General features: G+C 50.3%; 1 protein-coding gene across 3 annotated transcripts in view; it reads left to right on the forward strand.

Moving 5' to 3' along the window:
- Window positions 1-21332, forward strand: part of LOC140429922 (ADAMTS-like protein 1) — a 489170-nt gene that overhangs the window by 63016 nt on the left and 404822 nt on the right. For all 3 annotated transcript variants that reach the window (XM_072517517.1, XM_072517518.1, XM_072517519.1), the window contains exon 2: window positions 347-474. In XM_072517517.1, coding sequence (XP_072373618.1) covers window positions 347-474 — 128 coding nt within the window. The remainder of the gene's footprint in view (window positions 1-346; window positions 475-21332) is intronic.

Below are 21332 nucleotides of genomic sequence, written 5' to 3' on the forward strand. Positions count from 1 at the left end.
TTATTCAGAAACACGCTACTTTGGGTAAATTAAATTGCCCTTATGAAAGAATACAATCCCCAGAAATTAACGAACGATATTGGAAACTAATCTAATAAAAAGGATCAAAGTTTCCACATTAAAAGGCTTGAAGTTGAATATAAACTGTTCACTAATCCTTGGAAAAATAATTCCATATTATTCTTAATAATGCTGAATCTGCCTTCAGGGTTAAAGCCCCACATTGAACTGTATTCAATCTTACAGAAAACGGACATGTCGATTCCGCTGATACTGTCTGTTTGGGAATCTGCTGCTTTGAATGTATGAGGATATTTTCAGACAAGGATTAACTTGTGTATTGCAGAGTTCATGGACAGCTCGATCTGAGGAGGATGGAGGCTCGCAGTGGGATGCCTGGGGTCCCTGGAGTGAGTGCTCACGGACCTGTGCAGGAGGAGCATCATACTCACTGAGGCGATGTCTCAGCAACTGGTAAATCCTTTTCCATCTGCTTCCCTGCTCCCTGCCTCCTTCCCCATTCCCTGTCTCCATCCCCATTCCCTCTCTCCATCCCCATTCCCTGTCTCCTTTCCTGCTCCCTGTCTCCGTCCCCATTCCCTCTCTCCATCCCCATTCCCTGTCTCCTTTCCTGCTCCCTGTCTCCGTCCCCATTCCCTCTCTCCATCCCCATTCCCTGTCTCCATCCCAGCTCAGTGTCTCCTTCCCTGCTCCCTATCTCCGTCCCCATTCCCTGTCTCCATCCCCGCTCCATGTCTCCTTCCCTGCTCCCTGTCTCCGTCCCCATTCCCTGTCTCCATCCCCGCTCCATGTCTCCTTCCCTGCTCCCTGTCACCGTCCCCATTCCCTATCTCCATCCCCATTCCCTGTCTCCATCCCAGCTCGGTGTCTCCTTCCCTATTCCCTGTCTCCGTCCCCATTCCCTGTCTCCATCCCCGCTCCATGTCTCCTTCCCTGCTCCCAGTCGCCTTCCCCGCTCCGTGTCTCCTTTCCTGCTCCCTGTCTCCGTCCCCATTCCCTGTCTCCTTCCCCATTCCCTGTCTCCATCCCAGCTCCGTGTCTCCTTCCCTATTCCCTGTCTCCGTCCCCATTCCCTGTCTCCATCCCCGCTCCATGTCTCCTTCCCTGCTCCCTGTCTCCGTCCCCATTCCCTGTCTCCATCCCCATTCCCTGTCTCCATCCCCGCTCCATGTCTCCTTCCCTGCTCCCTGTCTCCGTCCCCATTCCCTGTCTCCGTCCCCATTCCCTGTCTCCATCCCCGCTCCATGTCTCCTTCCCTGCTCCCTGTCTCCGTCCCCATTCCCTATCTCCATCCCCATTCCCTGTCTCCTTCCCTGCTCCCAGTCTCCTTCCCCGCTCCCTGTCTTCTTTCCTGTTCCCTGACCTGCCGGGTGAAAATGGTTCCAGTGTTGGAAATGAAACCCAGGCAGGTATAAAACCATTTCCTCCACCCTGACGGAGCCCTGGTTTAACCAGGTGTTACTGTCCTGGTTATACCTGTGGCCTCTCCCAGTGAGATTGTTAATTCTGTAACAAACAGAACACCGTTTTATGCCTTGGTTTTCACACTGATGGACTGAAAACAGACACTCTGACAGCTGCAATGAAATACATTTGGCCTCCCTCAAACCTGCACAAACCAATGGGGCTGTAAAATAGTAGAATCAATCCTGAGAGATAGGATTAACTGTCACATAGAAAGGCGTGGACTAGTCAGGGATAGTCAGCATGGATTTGTTAAAGGAAGGACCTGCCTCACAAATTTGATTGAATTCTTTGACGAAGTGACAAGAAGAGTTGATGAATGTAGTGCAGTGGTTGTGTACATAAGACATAGGAGCAGAATTAGGCCACTCGGCCCATCGAGTCTGCTCCGCCATTCAATCATGGCTGATATTTTTCTCATCCCCATTCTCCTGCCTCCTCCCCATAACCCCTGATCCCCTTATTAATCAGGAACCTGTCTATCTCTGTCTTAAAGACACTCAGTGAATTGGCCTCCACAGCCTTCTGCGGCAAAGAGTTCCACAGATTCACCACCCTCTGGCTGAAGAAATTCCTCCTCATCTCTGTTTAAAAGGATCGTCCCTTTAGTCTGAGATGGTATCCTCTGGATCTAGTATTTCCTACAAGTGGAAACATCCTCTCCACGTCCACTCTATCCAGGCCTCGCAGTATCCTGTAAGTTTCAATAAGATCCCCCCTCATCCTTCTAAACTCCAACGAGTACAGACCCAGAGTCCTCAAACGTTCCTCATACGACAAGCTCGTCATTCCAGGGATCATTCTTGTGAATCCTCTGGACCCTTTCCAAGGCCAGCACATCCTTCCTTAGATACGGGGCCCAAAACTGCTCACAATACTCCAAATGGGGTCTGACCAGAGCCTTATACAGCCTCAGAAGTACATCCCTGGTCTTCTATTCTAGCCCTCTTGACATGAATGCTACATTGCAGTTGCCTTCTTAACTGCCGACTGAGCCTGCACATTAACCTGAAGAGAATCGTAAACAAGGACTCCTAAGTCCCTTTGTGTTTCTGATTTCCTGAGCATTTCCCTATTTAGAAAATAGTCTATGCCTGAATTCCTCCTTCCAAAGTGCATAACCTCACACTTTTCCACATTGTATTTCATTTGCCACTTCATTGCCCACTCTCCTAGCCTGTCCAAATCCTTCTGCAGCCTCCTGCTTCCTCATTACTACCTGTCCCTCTACAGATCTTTGTATAATCTGCAAACCAGCAACAGTGCCTTCAGTTCCTTCTTCCAGATCATTAATGTATATTGTGAAAAGTTGTGGTCCCAGCACAGACCCCTGAGGCACACCACTAGTCACCGGCTGCCATCCTGAAAAAGACCCCTTTATCCCCACTCTCTGCCTTCTGCCAGTCAGTCAATCCTCTATCCATGCCAGGATCTTACCCTGAACACCATGGGCTCTGAACTTATTTAACAGTCTCCTTTGCGGCATCTTGTCAAAGGCCTTCTGGAAATCTAAATAAATCACGTCCACTGGTTCTCCTTTGTCTAACTTCCTTGTTACTTCCTCAAAGAACTCTAACAGATTTGTCAGACACGACCTCCCCTTGACGAAGCCGTGCTGACTCAGTCCTATTTTATGCACTTCCAAGTACTCCGCGATCTCATCTTTAATAACAGACTCTAAAATCTTACCAATGACCGAAGGCAGGCTAACCGGCCGATAATTTCCCATCTTCTGCCTCCCTCCCTTCTTAAACAGCGGTGTTGCATAGAAGATAGAACATACAGTGCAGAAGGAGGTCATCCGGCCCATCGAATCTGCACCGACCCACTTAACCCCTCACCCTATCCCCGTAACCCAGTAACCCCTCCTAAACATTTTGGTCAGTAAGGGCAATTTATAATGACCAATCGACCTAACCTGCACGTCTTTGGACTGTGGGAGGAAACCGGAGCACCCGGAGGAAACCCACACAGACACGGGGAGAACGTGCAGACTCCGTACAGACAGTGACCCAGTGGGGAATCGAACCTGGGACCCTGGAGCTGTGAAGCCACAGTGCTAGCCACTTGTGCTACCGTGCTGCCCCACCACTTTCCATTCCTCTGGGTCCCTTTCTGCCTCCAGTAATTCCTGAAAGATTATCACCAATGCCTCCACAATTTCCTCAGCTATCTCTTTTAGAACCCTGGATTTTAGCAAGGTGCTTGACAAAGTCCCACATGGCTGAGTGGTCAAGAAAGTGAAAGTCCCTGGGATACAGAGCAATCTGGATAAAAAGTTGGCTTGTAACAGGAAACAAAGGGTAATGGTCGATGGCTGCCCTTGCAAATGGAAAGATGTTTCAAGTGGTGTTCCACAGGGCTCGGTGTTGGGACCCTGACTCTGTGTCTTATGTATTAACGATTTGGACGTGGACATTGGAGCATGATTGGGAAATTTGCAGACTACAGAGATTGGCCGAGTGGTGGACAGTGTAGACTACAATCTCCAGAGTGATGTAGATGGGCTGGTGGAGTGGACGATAAAGTGGCAGATGGAATTTAACACCGAGAAGTGTGAGGTCAGCATTTAGGGAGGTCAAACAGTTGTAGGGAGTACACAATAAATGGGAATATACTAAGCGGGGTAGATGAAGTGAGAGACCTTGGTGTACAGATACACAGGCCCCTAAAGGCAGCAGTTCAAGTAGACAAGGTTGTTAAGAAAGCAAATGGAATGCTCTCCTTCATTGGCAGAGGTATAGAATATAAAAGTAAGGATATATTGTTGGAATTGTATAAAATATTGGTGAGGCCACAACTGGAGTATTGTGTGCAGTTCTGGTCACCACATTACAGGAAGGACTCTGGAGAGAGTACAGAGGAGGTTTACAAGAATGTTGCCAGCGCTGGAAAAGTGTGGCGACGAGGAGAGATTGGATAGGTTGGGGTTATTTTCCTTGGAGCAAAGAAGGCTGAGGGGTGACTTAATTGAGGTGCACAGAATGATGAGGGGAAGAGATCGAGTGGACAGGATAAAATTGTTTCCCTTGGTGGAGAATTCTAGAAGCAGGGACATAGATTCAGGGTAAGAGGCAGAAGGTGTAGAGGGGACAAGAGGAAGAACTTTCACAGAGGGAGTGAGAGTCTGGAATTCGCTGCCCGAGTTGGTGTTGGAGGCAGAGACCCTAAACTCTTTTTAAAAGTACCTGGATCTGCAGCTTAAGTGCTCTAAGCTACAGGGCGATGGACCGGGAGCAGGAAGGTGGGATTAGAAAGGACACCTGGGGGTCCTCGGGCTGGCATGGACAAGATAGACCGAATGGCCTCCTTCTGTGCTGTAACTTTCCTATGGACTCACCTTCCCCACTGACCTGTCCCACCTCCACCCCTCCGTTCTGCCTCACTCCCTCTCCCCCTTGCCCCCGGTCCGTCCTGTCCCCTCCACCCCCGGTCCACCCCACTCACTCGTCCTCCCTCTGATCCACCCTAACCCCCCCTCCCCCTCCCCCTCCTGGTCTCCTCCCTATAGCCTGAATCACTAACCTTTATAACTTATCTGCTACCTTTAAATTATCCCTTCAAACGTCTCCTTTATGGCAGCTTGTGTCCCCTAAATGGGGTGTTTCTTACCCTTCTGCGCCCCTGTTACTCCATGCCGATGCTGCAGGGGGCGCACTTCGCTGCTCCTGTCTCATCCAGCCTGAGTGAGGAAGATTGGTCGAGATGGAGGCTTTGGAATTACAGTGAGGGTAAGTTGATCCAGAGCTGACCTCTCGGAGGAAGTTAGAACATAAGAACATAAGAACTAGGAGCAGGAGTAGGCCATCTGGCCCCTCGAGCCTGCTCCGCCATTTAATGAGATCATGGCTGATCTTTGTGGACTCAGCTCCACTTTCCGGCCCGTACACCATATCCCCGAATCCCTTTATTCTTTAGAAAGGCATCTATCTTTTTCTTAAAAACGTTTAAAGAAGGAGCCTCAACTGCTTCACTGGGCAAGGAATTCCAGAGATTCACAACCCTTTGGGTGAAGAAGTTCCTCCTAAACTCGGTCCTAAATCTACTTCCCCTTATTTTGAGGCTATGCCCCCTAGTTCTGCTTTCCTCGACCAGTGGAAACAACCTGCCCGCATCTATCCTATCTATTCCCTTCATAATTTTATATGTTTCAATAAGATCCCCCTGCATCCTTCTAAACTCCAATGAGTAGAGTCCCAGTCTACTCAACCTCTCGTCATAATCTAATCCCCTCAACTCTGGGATCAACCTAGTGAATCTCCTCTGCACTCCCTCCAGTGCCAATATTTCCTTTCTCAGGTAAGGAGACCAAAACTGAACACAATACTCCAGATGCGGCCTCACCAACACCTTATACAATTGCAGCATAATCTCCCTAGTCTTAAACTCCATCCCTCTAGCAATGAAAGACAAAACTCGATTAGCCTTCTTAATCACCTGTTGCACCTGCACACCAACATTTTGCGACTCGTGCACCAGCACACCCAGGTCCCTCTGCACAGCAGCATGTTTTAACATCTTACCGTTTAAATAATAATCCATTCTGCTGTTATTCCTCCCAAAATGGACAGCCTCCCACTTGGCAACATTGAATTCCATCTGCCAGACCCTAGCCCATTCACCTAACCTATCCAAATCCTTCTGCAGACTTCCGGTATCCTCTGCACTTTTTGCTTTACCACTCATCTTAGTGTCGTCTGCAAACTTTGACACATTGCACTTGGTCCCCAACTCCAAATCGTCTATGTAAATTTTGAACAACTGCGGGCCCAACACTGATCCTTGAGGGACCCCACTAGTTACAGGTTGCCAACCAGAGAGACACCCATTTATCCCCACTCTCTGCTTTCTGTTAGTTAACCAATCCTCTACCCAGGCTACCACTTTACTCTTAATGCCATGCATCTTTAGTTTATGCAGCAACCTTTTGTGTGGCACCTTGTCAAAAACTTTCTGGAAATCCAGATATACCACATCCATTGGCTCCCTGTTATCTACTGCACTGGTAAGGTCCTCAAAAAATTCTACCAAATTAGTCAGACACGACCTACCCTTTGTGAACCCATGCTGCGTCTGCCCAATGGGACAATTTCCCTCCAGGTGCACCGCTATTTCCTCCTTAATGATAGATTCCAGCATTTTCCCTACAACCGAAGTTAAGCTTACCGGCCTATAATTACCCGCTTTCTGCCGACCTCCTTTTTTAAACAGTGGTGTCACGTTTGCTACTTTCCAATCCTCTGTGACCACCCCAGAGTCTAGTGAATTTTGATAAATTATCACTAGTGCGTTTACAATTTGCCTAGCCATCTCTTTTAACACTCTGGGATGCATCCCATCAGGGTCAGGAGACTTGTCTTCCTTTAGCCCCATTAGCTTGCCCAATACTGCCTCCTTAGTGATTACAATCATCTCAAGGTCCTCACCTATCATGGGCGACATTCTCCGAACCCCCGCCGGGTCGGAGAATCGCCGGGGGCTGGCGTGAATCCCGCTCCCGCTGGTTGCCGAAGTCTCCAGCACCGGAGATTCGGCGGGGGCGGGAATCGCGCCGCGCCGGTTGGGGGGCCCCCCCGCTCAATTCTCCGGCCCGGATGGGCCGAAGTCCCGCCGATAAATTGCCTGTCCCGGCGACGTAAATTCAATCACCTACCTTACCGGCGGGACAAGGCGGCGTGGGCGGGCTCCGGGGTCCTGGGGGGGGCGCGGGGCGATCAGACCCCGGGGGGTGCCCCCACGGTGGCCTGGCCCGCGATTGGGGCCCACCGATCCGCGGGCGGGCCTGTGCCGTGGGGGCACTCTTTCCCTTCCGCCTCCACCATGGTCTCCACCATGGCGGAGGTGGAAGAGACTCCCTCCACTGCACATGCGTGGGAAACTGTCAGCAGCCGCTAATGCTCCCGCGCATGCGCCGCCGGAGATGTCATTTCCGCGCCAGCTGGCGGGGCACCAAAGGCCTTTTCCGCCCGCTGGCGGGGCGGAAATTCCTCCGCCGTCGGCCTAGCCCCTCAATGTTGGGGCTCGGCCCCCAAAGATGCGGAGCATTCCGCACCTTTGGGGCGGCACAATGCCCGTCTGATTGGCGCCGTTTTGGGCGCCAGTCGGCGGACATCGCGCCGTTTCCGGAGAATTTCGCCCCATATCTATATTTCCATCAGTCACTGGCATGTTATTTGTGTCCTCCACTGTGAAGACTGACCCAAAAAACCTGTTCAGCTCCTCAGCCATTTCCCCGTCTCCTATTATTAAATCTCTCTTCTCATTAGGGGCCATTGAAACTACATTTTAACCGTCAAGTGCGACATCTGGTCCTAGCGAAGATGCTGCTGTGTGGGAAGACATCAATTAATCTAAACTTGACAGTTCAGTTTGTATAATTCATTGAACAACTTACCCATACTGAACATTGCGAAACGATCAATATAACAGAGAGTAAATAAAGATCCAATTCCAAGTCAATACCATCCCTGTTGACCAAGTGGTTTACCAGACTGATTCCAGGGATGGCGGGACTGTCCTTTGAGGAGAGATTGACTAGGTTGGGATTGTTCTCGCTGGAGTTCAGAAGAGTGAGGGGGGATCTCATAGAGACTTATAAAATTCTAACAGGACTAGACAGGGTAGATGCAGGGAAGATGTTACCAATGATGGGTGTGTCCAGAACCAGGGGTCACAGTCTGAGGATTCAGGGTAAACCATTTCGGACAGAGATAAGGAGACATTTCTTCACACAGAGAGTGGTGAGCCTGTGGAATTCATTACCACAGGAAGTAGTTGGTGCTAAAACATTGAATATATTCAAGAGGCGGTTGGATATAGAGCACTTGGGAGAATGGGATCAAAAGCTATGGGGAGAAAGCAGGGTTAGGCTATTGAGTTGGATGATCAGCCATGATGGTGATGAATGGCGGAGCAGGCTGGAAGGGCCAAAAGGCCTCCTCCTGCTCCTATCTTCTATGTATCCATATAAGTGTCAAATCTAGCACAAACAATGGTCAGTTTGACTTTCACAATCTGCTCGAGGACCACACTGAGCTTTCTGTCGTTTCCACTGTTTCCTACTCTTTGGTGAAACCAGCACAGAAACAGGTCCTTTGGCCAACCGTTCCACTCCATAAACGCGAGCCTCTTCCCAGCTTCCCTCATTTAAATCTATCATCGAGTCCTCTATTCCCTTCTCCTTCATTAACTTGTCTAGTTTAATTGCTTCTATAGTATTCACTTCAGCCACTCCCCGTGGCAGTAAGTTCCCCATTCCCACCATCCTCCGGGTGAAGAAGTTTCTTCTGGATTCTCTGTTGCATTTCTTGGTGACTGTCCTACATTGATGTCCCTGAGTTTTTCTCTTCCTCACACGAGGAAACATTCTCTCTGCATCCACTCTATCAAAACCTCTCATCACTGTAAAGACCTCGATTAGGTGGTCCTCACTCAGGTGGTCCTCACTCAGGTGGTCCTCACTCAGCCTGTCAATCATTTCCTGCTATGTAAACCCCACACATTTCTGATATCATTGTAAATCTTCTCTATCCCCCCTCCAGTGCCTCTATATCCTTGATTCAATACAGTGACCAGAACTGTAAACAGTAAACAATACTCTAACTGGCCTCATGAAGGTACTCATAATAATGAAGGGAAAAAAAACATTGAGTTACATCTGGAAATGTTGGACTTTAAATACAGCCAGACTTTCATTTAACATTGCCACACAAGCTACTGGTTGAATTCCTGTATGGTGATTCTCGAAGAGACAATGGAACCCCACTCTGTTACCAGATCGGTCATTTCTGAAAAACATCCAGAAGCTAATTGCCATCTCTGGTGGAGGCAAATGGCCAGAATGGCTACCTCACCAAGAGATTTCCTGTGTCCTGCCCAGGCAGATTTTACGGATTCACCTTCCCACTTGGAATATGTAAAGAATGGTTTCGAAAGCGGCTGAAATCTGTCCCATGTTGCCTGTCTGTGTGTGCTCTGTGAGAAAGCGTGGTGGAAGTTTGACACAGAAATGAAAGCCAACAAACACACTCACAGCACCCCTGAAAATAGCCATTTTCGTTTGTATGTTCTCAATCTCTCTCTCTGACTGTGGAAGTCAGCCAAGGCAGGAAGAACTACAGCTGAAAAGAGAACTGGGAAGCTTCTTCACCAAACCACAGAACCCCGGAATCACAAAACAAACTATTCACCTGCTGAAGTCAACTTTACTGGAATCCCCAATCACAATAGCCGCAATGCTCACTCATCCAATCCCCACGAGACAAGGACTGTTCCCTATACCTTTTTTGCTAATATTCATTCCTTTTGAACTTAATTCTCCCTTCTAATCGGTATGAATGTATATGCATGTGTTTTACCATTTTCTTGACTTTAGTAATTAATAATCTCACTCTATCTTTAAATCAAGAAAGTCTGGTTAAATTGGCTCCTTTCTGTCTCTGGGGGAAAAGGGGCGCAATTCTCCCATCGGGAGACTAAGTGCCGACAGCGGAGTGAAAACCGGAGTGTTTCACTCCGGCGTCGGAGGCTGTTCCCAGCCCCCTATTCTCCCGCCCCCGGGGGGCTAGGAGCGGCGCATAAAAGCAGCGCCGCGTAAATGACGCGACCGGTGCCGTGTAAATGACGTCACTCGCGCATGCGTGGTTGCCGTCCTCCCCATGGCCGCCCTGCAAGAACATGTCCGATGTATCTTGTGGGGCAGCGAAGCAAAGGAGGTCCTCCTTCAGAGAGGCCGGCCCACCGATCGGTGGGCACCGATCACGGGTCAGACCCCTTTTGAGCCCCCCCTCCCCCCCGGTGCAAGAACCCCCCTCGCCCCCCCACAGGCCGCCCCCCCAGCGTTCCCGCGCTGTTCCCGCCGGCAGCGACCAGGTGTGGACGGCGCCGGCGGGAACCTGTCGTGTTGGGCAGGCCGCTCGGCCCATCCGGGCCGGAGAATCGCCGCTCGCCCATTACCAACGGCAAGCGGCGATTCTCCCAGCGGTCAGCCGTGATTCACGCCGCGCCGGTTTGGGGGGGTTGGGAGAATCGCGTGCGGGCGTCGGGGCAAGACTCCCGCGGCGTCCGGGCGATTCTCCCGCCCGGCGTGGTGGGGGGGGTGAATCGCGTGCGGGCGTTGGGGCGAGACTCCCGCCCGGCGTGGTGGGGGGGGGGGGAGAATTCCGCCCAAGGTATTTGTGAAAAGGATCCTTTTTAGATTAAATCTTGTCACGACTGACAAAGGGGATTGAATAAAGACAGGCAGCCAGTGGGCCAGAAGGTGACAAATGAAGGTTCTGGCCCAGATCAACAACTTTGGGAACCTCACCTGGGATTGGCCGTAACGAGGTTCAATGCAGGTTTACATAACTTCGCTACGTTTCAATTCTATTCTTCTAGAAATAAAACCAAATGCTTTGTTTGCTTTTCCATGGCCTTACTAACCTGTAGCACTGCATTTAATGATGATAGATGCGGAGAGATTTTCTTATTTAGGATGCAGATCTAATGAGAGAATGAAAGAATTAATTTCAGAAATGAATTTATGACGAGACACTTGGGAAAGAGCAGCCCACCGGGAGAGTAAAACATTACAATTTTACACAATTTATTCTTACATGTCGGTGTAATTCACACGTGTGATCTGTGTTACTAACCGATGAACATGTTCACTGAACATTTGTTTCTAAGTGGATGTAAGATTACTTCAAAGGAGGTCAAATGTTTTGATAGCAGCTTCTTGTTTCATCAGCCTCCTCTCGAATACAGACTGAAATCGTACAGCTGCAATTTGCTGTTTTAAGGCTGGTGATAAATCCTCACCGTGCTTCATCCAGACAAAGATCTAATTCAGTTCTTTGTTTTTCCACCATTCTTCGAGGCAGTAGTATTGAATTGAACATGACGACTAACTGTTAATAGCACCCAGGACACACAAGCGTCAGTACTCAATTGTTGGTGCAATGTTAAAACAACAGTGTGAACATTAGCAGCAAATTCTTCTTTATAACAAGAGGCCGTCCTAGAACATGGAGCAGGAACAGTGTAAACGATACAGGTCAGAACTGGATCATTTAGTTCAATTAGAATAATTGGATTTACAATGAATTACTTTCTCCATACTAAGAAAGCCCTTTCTGGAAAGGGCATTGGAATGAAAAAATAACAATTTTAACCGCTCCAGGGGAGAAATCGATTCTTGTCCAGTTATTTTTCGGGTGAAGGTTGGAGCTAAAAAGCATCATTTCAGATTGTGTCTCCTGAAAAACATCCAACTCCAAATCATGTCATCAAATTTTTCACATATACTCCATCAAACATTCCGCTGTGCAGGCACAAGTCGCCAGATTAGTGAATTCACGGAAGCACCGTGGTTAGCACAGTTGCTTCACAGCGCCAGGGACCCGGGTTCGATTCCGGCTTGGGTCACTGTCTGTGCGGACTGTGTGCGTTCTCCCGGTGTCTGCGTGGGTTTCCTCCGGGTGCTCCGGGTTCTTCCCACAAGTCCTGAAAAACGTGCTGTTCGGTGAATTGGACATTCTGAATTCTCCCTCAGTGTACCCAAACAGGCACCGGAATGTGGCGACTAGGGGCTTTTCACAGTAACTTCATTGCAGTGTTAATGTAAGCCTACTTGTGGCAATAAATTTTTTTTTTTTCAGTCCAGATATTGAACAGAAACAGCCATGCTGAACTCCCCTGCATTCGACAAAGTTCCCGAAACTGTATTTTTCTATCTCTGTGACAAAGTTGCTAAAGGTTGCAGCTGTGGCCAATGGAAACTTACACTGTGTAGATGGATGTATTCCCCTGAAGTTAAAGGCATATTGTTTGAGCACTGCCTCTGCCTGGAGCATTCATGCTGGCAGCACTTGCTGTGCAGAGGAGAATAGGTAGGATGAGGAGTAGAGTACACAGCCCAAAGAACCTGTTCCGCCTTTCAACACGATCGTGCCTGATCTCCAACTTCACCTCGGGGCATCGATGGCATAGTGGTATTGTCACTGGACTAGTAATCTCGAGGTGCAGGACAACACTTCAGGGTGCGAATCCCACCAGATGGTGCAATTTGAATTCAATAAAATTCAAAGTTTTTTTTTAACTTTAGAGTATCCAGTTATTTTTTCCCAATTAAGGGACAATTTAGCGTGACCAATCCACCTAGCCTGCACACTTTTGGGGTGTGAAACTGGAGCACCTGGAGGAAACCCACGCAGACATGGGGAGAAAGTGCAGACTCCACAAAAACAGTCACCCGAAGCTTGAATTGAACCCGGGTCCCTGGAGCTGTGAGGCAACAGTGCTAACCACTGTGCCACCATGCCACCCCATGGTGGGATTCGAACCCGGGTCCCCAGAGCATAATCCTGGGTCTCTGGATTACTAGTCCTGTGACAATACCACTGCCTATTCTCTATGGGCATTTTAGTAATCTGAAACCTGAAGTTTTCTGGTCCTGGAGTGGGCAGGACTGGGACATCCTGGATTGGCAGGACTGGAACATCCTGGAGTGGGCAGGACTGGGACATCCTGGAGTGGGCAGGACTGGAACATCCTGGAGTGGGCAGGACTGGATCATCCTGGAGTGGGCAGGACTGGAACATCCTGGAGTGGGCAGGACTGGGACATCCTGGAGTGGGCAGGACTGGAACATCCTGGAGTGGGCAAGACTGGATCATCCTGGAGTGGGCAGGACTGGAACATCCTGGAGTGGGCAGGACTGGAACATCCTGGAGTGGGCAGGACTGGATCATCCTGGAGTGGGTAGGACTGGAACATCCTGGAGTGGGCAGGACTGGAACATCCTGGAGTTGGCAGGACTGGAACATCCTGGAGTGGGCAGGACTGGAACATCCTGGAGTGGGCAGGACTGGATCATCCTGGAGTGGGAAGGACTGGAACATCCTGGAGTGGGCAGGACTGGATCATCCTGGAGTGGGCAGGACTGGAACATCCTGGAGTGGACAGGACTGGAACATCCTGGATTGGCAACACTGGAACATCCTGGAGTGGGCAGGACTGGAACATCCTGGATTGGCAGGATTGGAACATCCTGGAGTGGGAAGGACTGGAACATCCTGGAGTGGGCAAGACTGGAACATCCTGGATTGGCAGGACTGGAACATCCTGGAGTGGGAAGGACTGGAACATCCTGGAGTGGGCAGGACTGGAACATCCTGGATTGGCAGGACTGGAACATCCTGGAGTGGGCAGGACTGGAACATCCTGGAGTGGGCAGGACTGGAACATCCTGGAGTGGGCAGGACTGGAACATCCTGGATTGGCAGGACTGGAACATCCTGGAGTGGGAAGGACTGGAACATCCTGGAGTGGGCAAGACTGGAACATCCTGGAGTGGGCAGGACTGGAACATCCTGGAGTGGGCAGGACTGGAACATCCTGGAGTGGGCAAGACTGGATCATCCTGGAGTGGGCAGGACTGGAACATCCTGGATTGGCAGGACTGGATCATCCTGGAGTGGGCAGGACTGGAACATCCTGGAGTGGGCAAGACTGGATCATCCTGGAGTGGGCAGGACTGGAACATCCTGGAGTGGGCAAGACTGGATCATCCTGGAGTGGGCAGGACTGGAACATCCTGGAGTGGGCAGGACTGGGACATCCTGGAGTGGGCAGGACTGGAACATCCTGGATTGGCAGGACTGGAGCATCCTGGAGTGGGCAGGACTGGAACATCCTGGAGTGGGCAGGACTGGAACATCCTGGAGTGGGCAGGACTGGAACATCCTGGAGTGGGCAGGACTGGAACATCCTGGATTGGCAGGACTGGAACATCCTGGAGTGGGCAGGACTGGAACATCCTGGAGTGGGCAGGACTGGAACATCCTGGAGTGGGCAGGACTGGAACATCCCAGCCCTGGAATCCACAGCCACTATTCTAAGTGAGATTCTTCTCAAATTTACTCTCAATGCACAGGAAAACAAAAATCTTAATGGGAAATGTCATCATACCGGAGTAACTGTTAGAGAATTACAGGCATCCTATACTGTTCGGCTACATGGTTATAAATAATTTAATTGGAGCAATATCCCTGCAAATACTTTGCTTGCCTAAACCTTGGCTCTGCACATACACTCTTGTGAATTAAATCCAGTCTGCCCTATCAGGTGGGTGTAAAATATCACCAAAGAGCCAGCAGTTATCCCGGTATGTGAGGCTGGTGAACACCAACTTGCTGTCATTGGGAAGCTGACCCTGTACAAGGAATTTGTGGTATGTGTGGGCAGGGCAGGAAACAGCAAGTCACTTAAAAGTCAGATTGAAGAATTCTCACTTAGCTATGCAGAGCTGTTTAACACAGTGGGCTAAATCACTGGCTTGTCATGCAAAACATAGCCAACAGCAGCGGTTCAATTCCCGTACCAGCCTCCCCGAGCAGGTGCCGCAATGTGGTGACAGTAACTTCATTGAAGCCGACTTGTGACAATAAGTGATTATCATTATTAGCTGAAACTGGGAAGTAAAATATAGATTTCAATCACATTCAGAAATAGAAAATGACTCGGGAAAATTAGATGGGTTTAAGAGAAAAGTAGCAGAGAAAAAATATTTGTTTTATTTTGATTCTTTCTTCAATCTCCATCACTGATAAATTCTGAAGGATTGAGCCTTCATATTTGTAATATTACATTTGCAAGGTCAGAAAGGTTGTTTGGGAGTAACTATCAATTATCACATTGTTAAAGATTTAATCCTGCTTGCACCAGCCCCAACTCGGGGCCGCATGGTTGCACACGTGGCCAGCACTGTGGCCTCACAGCGCCAAGGTCCCAGGTTCGATTCCCCGCTGGGTCACTGTCTGTGCGGAGTCTGCACGTTGTCTGCGTGGGTTTTCTCCGGGTGCTCCGGTTTCCTCCCACAGTCCAAAGACGTGCAGGTTAGGTGGATTGGCCGTGATAAATTGCCCTTAGTGCCAAAAAGGTTTAGAAGGGTTATTGGGTGACAGGGATAGGGTGGAAGTGAGGGCTTAAGTTGGCCGGTGCAGACTCGATGGGCCGAATGACCTCCTTCTGCACTGTTCTATGTCAACTTTTTCTGACTTCCTTAACGGGGCATTTATAGGCACGGATCCCGAACTCACATCATTTCATTGGTTTCAGAACCTCCTGGTGCGTCTATCTCAGGCATGAGCTCACAGGTGTTTGCTGATAGCGCTTCGGTATTTGCTATCCAATTTACTCCTTATTAAGTGGGAATTCTGATAACCTCACTATTATTATCATGGCAAAATACGAGGCCATGTTTCATCCCTTACGACCTTCCAAGATCTCAGTCCTCCTCTCTTTCTGGACTCTGAGCACCCTGGTTTCACTGGTGGCTTTGTCTTCAACGGCCGAGACCATACGATTTGCATTTCCTGCCCTCAGCCTCTCCATCTTATCTCCAACACTTAATGGGCGGGATTCTCCAAAAATGGGGCTATGTCCCCACGCTGGCATGAAAACCGGCAGCAACCACTCCGGCGTCAACGACCCCCGAAAATGAGGAATTCTCTCCTTTCTAGGGGGCTAGGTTGGCGCCGGAGCGGTCCCCGCAGCTCCAGCCGGTGCTGAAGGGCCAGCGCGAGTTCGCACATGTGGAACGGCTGGTGTATTTCCGCGCATGCGCAGAATGGCCGGCGTATTTCCGCGCATGCGCAGAACGGCCGGCGTATTTCCGCGCATGCGCAAAACGGCTGGTGTATTTCCGCGCATGCGCAGAACGGCCGGCGTACTTCCGCACATGCGCAGAACGGCCGGCGTATTTCCGCGCATGCGCAGGACAGCCGGCGTACTTCCGCGCATGCGCAGGACAGCCGGCGTATTTCCGCGCATGCGCAGAACGGCCGGCGTACTTCCGCACATGCGCAGAACGGCCGGCGTATTTCCGCGCATGCGCGGGGATTCCCTTCTCCGCGCCGGCCCCGGGGCAATATGGCGGAGCCCTACAGGGCCCGGCGCGAAGGAACGAAGGCCCCCACGGAACCAGCCCGCCCGCAGATCGGTAGGCCCCGATCACGGGCCAGGCCACCGTAGGGGCCCCCTCCGGGGTCGGATCCCCCCCTCCCCGAGGACCCCACCCCCCACACTTACCTGCCAGGGCCCGCCGTGTGGGGGGTGAGTAATTCACGCCGGCGGGACTGGGCAAAACTTGTCGGCCACTCCACCCATCGGGGCCCGGAGAATCGCCAGGAAGGCCGCTGTCAATGGCCCCTGACCGGCATGGCGGGAACAGCGCCGGAGAATAGGGAAGCCGGCGTCAGGGCGGGAATCGCGCCTCCCCCTGGGGATTCTCCGACCCAGCCCAGGGTCAGAGAATCCTGGCCAAGGTGTTTCTTAAAACCTACCTTTTGACAAATCTTTCGGTCACTTGTCTTAATATCTCTCTGCATGGCTGAGTGTCAAATGTTAAGTGATTAATCTCCTGCAAAGCACCTTGAGATCTTTTCCTGCTTGAAAGATGCTATATAAATGCAAGTTGTTGTTGGTCGAAAGCATTATGTTGAATTCATGCAGAGTGTCCGAGCACCTTTTCTAATTCAGAGAATGGATGTTCCTTCATCACATCGCTGACTACATCCGCTACCAAACGTGTAATTCTCAGGTTAGGCAGAGAAGGAAGTGGCAAAACGAGGATCAGCAAAAGAGTCAGAGTTTGAACTCCAAGCTCAGCAGCAGTTCCCATTGGCTGGTTTACACACAATGAGTTAATATTGTTATTGACGTGAGGTATAAATGTCTCAGAATCCACTTCAACTCTAGTTAATGAAGAAACCAAGTAGATCTATTCTTCCAGGATGAAATACTGGAGGGTATTGTGGTGAAATTCTGTGTGTGTATGAACTCCATGTGTGCTTTATGTAGTTAGATAAATATGCTGTCTGTCGATTAAAGCAGTAACTACAAGTTTGTCATAAAGCTGTGAAATTCAGCACCTTACAGCCAGTTCTCGAAACCTGGGGAAACTCTTTTATCATGAAACTTAATTGAGCATTTTTATATACACACGAGCGTGAGTGTCGCACTCTGGTATTTTGTACAGATTTAAATGTACTAACTTCTTTAGATTTTTAAAAAGATTTAAAGAAGCATTTTTCTCAATTCCACCCCCTGAAATATTTTCACATTTATCTAAACAGAAAGGGACAGGGAGAGTGACATTTGCATTAAATATATCGCACCAGTCACTTTGTTACTTCTAATTTCACCCATCCTCTGATATCAGGGTTTGACACCAGGGTACACACCCTCTGATACCAGGGTACACTCCCTTTGACACCAGAGTACACACCCTCTGATACCAGGGTACACTCCCTTTGACACCAGAGTACACACCCTCTGATACCAGGGTACACCCCCTTTGACACCAGAGTATACACCCTCTGATACCAGGGTACACTCCCTTTGACACCAGAGTATACACCCTCTGATACCAGGGTACACCCCCTTTGACACCAGGGTACACCCCCTCTGATACCAGGGTACACTCCCTTTGACACCAGGGTATACACCCTCTGATACCAGGGTACACCCCCTTTGACACCAGAGTATTCACCCTCTGATACCAGGGTACACCCCCTTTGACACCAGGGTACACCCCCTCTGATACCAGGGTACACTCCCTTTGACACCAGGGTACACACCCTCTGATACCAGGGTACACTCCCTTTGACACCAGGGTATACACCCTCTGATACCAGGGTACACCCCCTTTGACACCAGGGTACACCCCCTCTGATACCAGGGTACACTCCCTTTGACACCAGAGTATACACCCTCTGACACCAGGGTACACCCCCTTTGACACCAGGGTACACCCCCTCTGATACCAGGGTACACTCCCTTTGACACCAGGGTATACACCCTCTGATACCAGGGTACACCCCCTTTGACACCAGGGTACACCCCCTCTGATACCAGGGTACACTCCCTTTGACACCAGGGTACACACCCTCTGATACCAGGGTACACTCCCTTTGACACCAGGGTATACACCCTCTGATACCAGGGTACACTCCCTTTGACACCAGAGTATACACCCTCTGATACCAGGGTACACTCCCTTTGACACCAGGGTACACCCCCTCTGATACCAGGGTACACTCCCTTTGACACCAGGGTATACACCCTCTGATACCAGGGTACACTCCCTTTGACACCAGGGTATACACCCTCTGATACCAGGGTACACTCCCTTTGACACCAGAGTATACACCCTCTGATACCAGGGTACACTCCCTTTGACACCAGAGTATACACCCTCTGATACCAGGGTACACTCCCTTTGACACCAGGGTATACACCCTCTGATACCAGGGTACACTCCCTTTGACACCAGGGTATACACCCTCTGATACCAGGGTACACTCCCTTTGACACCAGAGTATACACCCTCTGATACCAGGGTACACTCCCTTTGACACCAGAGTATACACCCTCTGATACCAGGGTACACTCCCTTTGACACCAGGGTATACACCCTCTGATACCAGGGTACACTCCCTTTGACACCAGAGTATACACCCTCTGACACCAGGGTACACTCCCTTTGACACCAGGGTATACACCCTCTGATACCAGGGTACACTCCCTTTGACACCAGAGTATACACCCTCTGATACCAGGGTACACTCCCTTTGACACCAGAGTATTCACCCTCTGATACCAGGGTACACCCCCTTTGACACCAGCGTACACACCCTCTGATACCAGGGTACACCCCCTTTGACACCAGAGTATACACCCTCTGATACCAGGGTACACTCCCTTTGACACCAGAGTATACACCCTCTGATACCAGGGTACACTCCCTTTGACACCAGAGTATACACCCTCTGATACCAGGGTACACCCCCTTTGACACCAGGGTACACCTCCTCTGATACCAGGGTACACTCCCTTTGACACCAGAGTATACACCCTCTGATACCAGGGTACACTCCCTTTGACACCAGGGTATACACCCTCTGATACCAGGGTACACTCCCTTTGACACCAGGGTATACACCCTCTGATACCAGGGTACACTCCCTTTGACACCAGGGTACACACCCTCTGATACCAGGGTACACTCCCTTTGACACCAGGGTACACACCCTCTGATACCAGGGTACACTCCCTTTGACACCAGAGTATACACCCTCTGATACCAGGGTACACTCCCTTTGACACCAGAGTATTCACCCTCTGATACCAGGGTACACTCCCTTTGACACCAGAGTATACACCCTCTGATACCAGGGTACACTCCCTTTGACACCAGAGTATTCACCCTCTGATACCAGGGTACACTCCCTTTGACACCAGAGTATACACCCTCTGATACCAGGGTACACTCCCTTTGACACCAGGGTACACCCCCTCTGATACCAGGGTACACTCCCTTTGACACCAGGGTATACACCCTCTGATACCAGGGTACACTCCCTTTGACACCAGGGTATACACCCTCTGATACCAGGGTACACTCCCTTTGACACCAGAGTATACACCCTCTGATACCAGGGTACACTCCCTTTGACACCAGAGTATACACCCTCTGATACCAGGGTACACTCCCTTTGACACCAGGGTATACACCCTCTGATACCAGGGTACACTCCCTTTGACACCAGGGTATACACCCTCTGATACCAGGGTACACTCCCTTTGACACCAGAGTATACACCCTCTGATACCAGGGTACACTCCCTTTGACACCAGAGTATACACCCTCTGATACCAGGGTACACTCCCTTTGACACCAGGGTATACACCCTCTGATACCAGGGTACACTCCCTTTGACACCAGAGTATACACCCTCTGACACCAGGGTACACTCCCTTTGACACCAGGGTATACACCCTCTGATACCAGGGTACACTCCCTTTGACACCAGAGTATACACCCTCTGATACCAGGGTACACTCCCTTTGACACCAGAGTATTCACCCTCTGATACCAGGGTACACCCCCTTTGACACCAGCGTACACACCCTCTGATACCAGGGTACACCCCCTTTGACACCAGAGTATACACCCTCTGATACCAGGGTACACTCCCTTTGACACCAGAGTATACACCCTCTGATACCAGGGTACACTCCCTTTGACACCAGAGTATACACCCTCTGATACCAGGGTACACCCCCTTTGACACCAGGGTACACCTCCTCTGATACCAGGGTACACTCCCTTTGACACCAGAGTATACACCCTCTGATACCAGGGTACACTCCCTTTGACACCAGGGTATACACCCTCTGATACCAGGGTACACTCCCTTTGACACCAGGGTATACACCCTCTGATACCAGGGTACACTCCCTTTGACACCAGGGTACACACCCTCTGATACCAGGGTACACTCCCTTTGACACCAGGGTACACACCCTCTGATACCAGGGTACACTCCCTTTGACACCAGAGTATACACCCTCTGATACCAGGGTACACTCCCTTTGACACCAGAGTATTCACCCTCTGATACCAGGGTACACTCCCTTTGACACCAGAGTATACACCCTCTGATACCAGGGTACACTCCCTTTGACACCAGAGTATTCACCCTCTGATACCAGGGTACACTCCCTTTGACACCAGAGTATACACCCTCTGATACCAGGGTACACTCCCTTTGACACCAGGGTATACACCCTCTGATACCAGGGTACACTCCCTTTGACACCAGGGTATACACCCTCTGATACCAGGGTACACTCCCTTTGACACCAGGGTACACCCCCTCTGATACCAGGGTACACTCCCTTTGACACCAGAGTATACACCCTCTGATACCAGGGTACACCCCCTCTGATACCAGGGTACACCCCCTCTGATACCAGGGTACACTCCCTTTGACACCAGGGTACACACCCTCTGATACCAG

The sequence above is a fragment of the Scyliorhinus torazame genome, chromosome 9 (genome assembly GCF_047496885.1).
Source record: "Scyliorhinus torazame isolate Kashiwa2021f chromosome 9, sScyTor2.1, whole genome shotgun sequence".
Taxonomy (NCBI): Eukaryota; Metazoa; Chordata; class Chondrichthyes; order Carcharhiniformes; family Scyliorhinidae; genus Scyliorhinus; species Scyliorhinus torazame.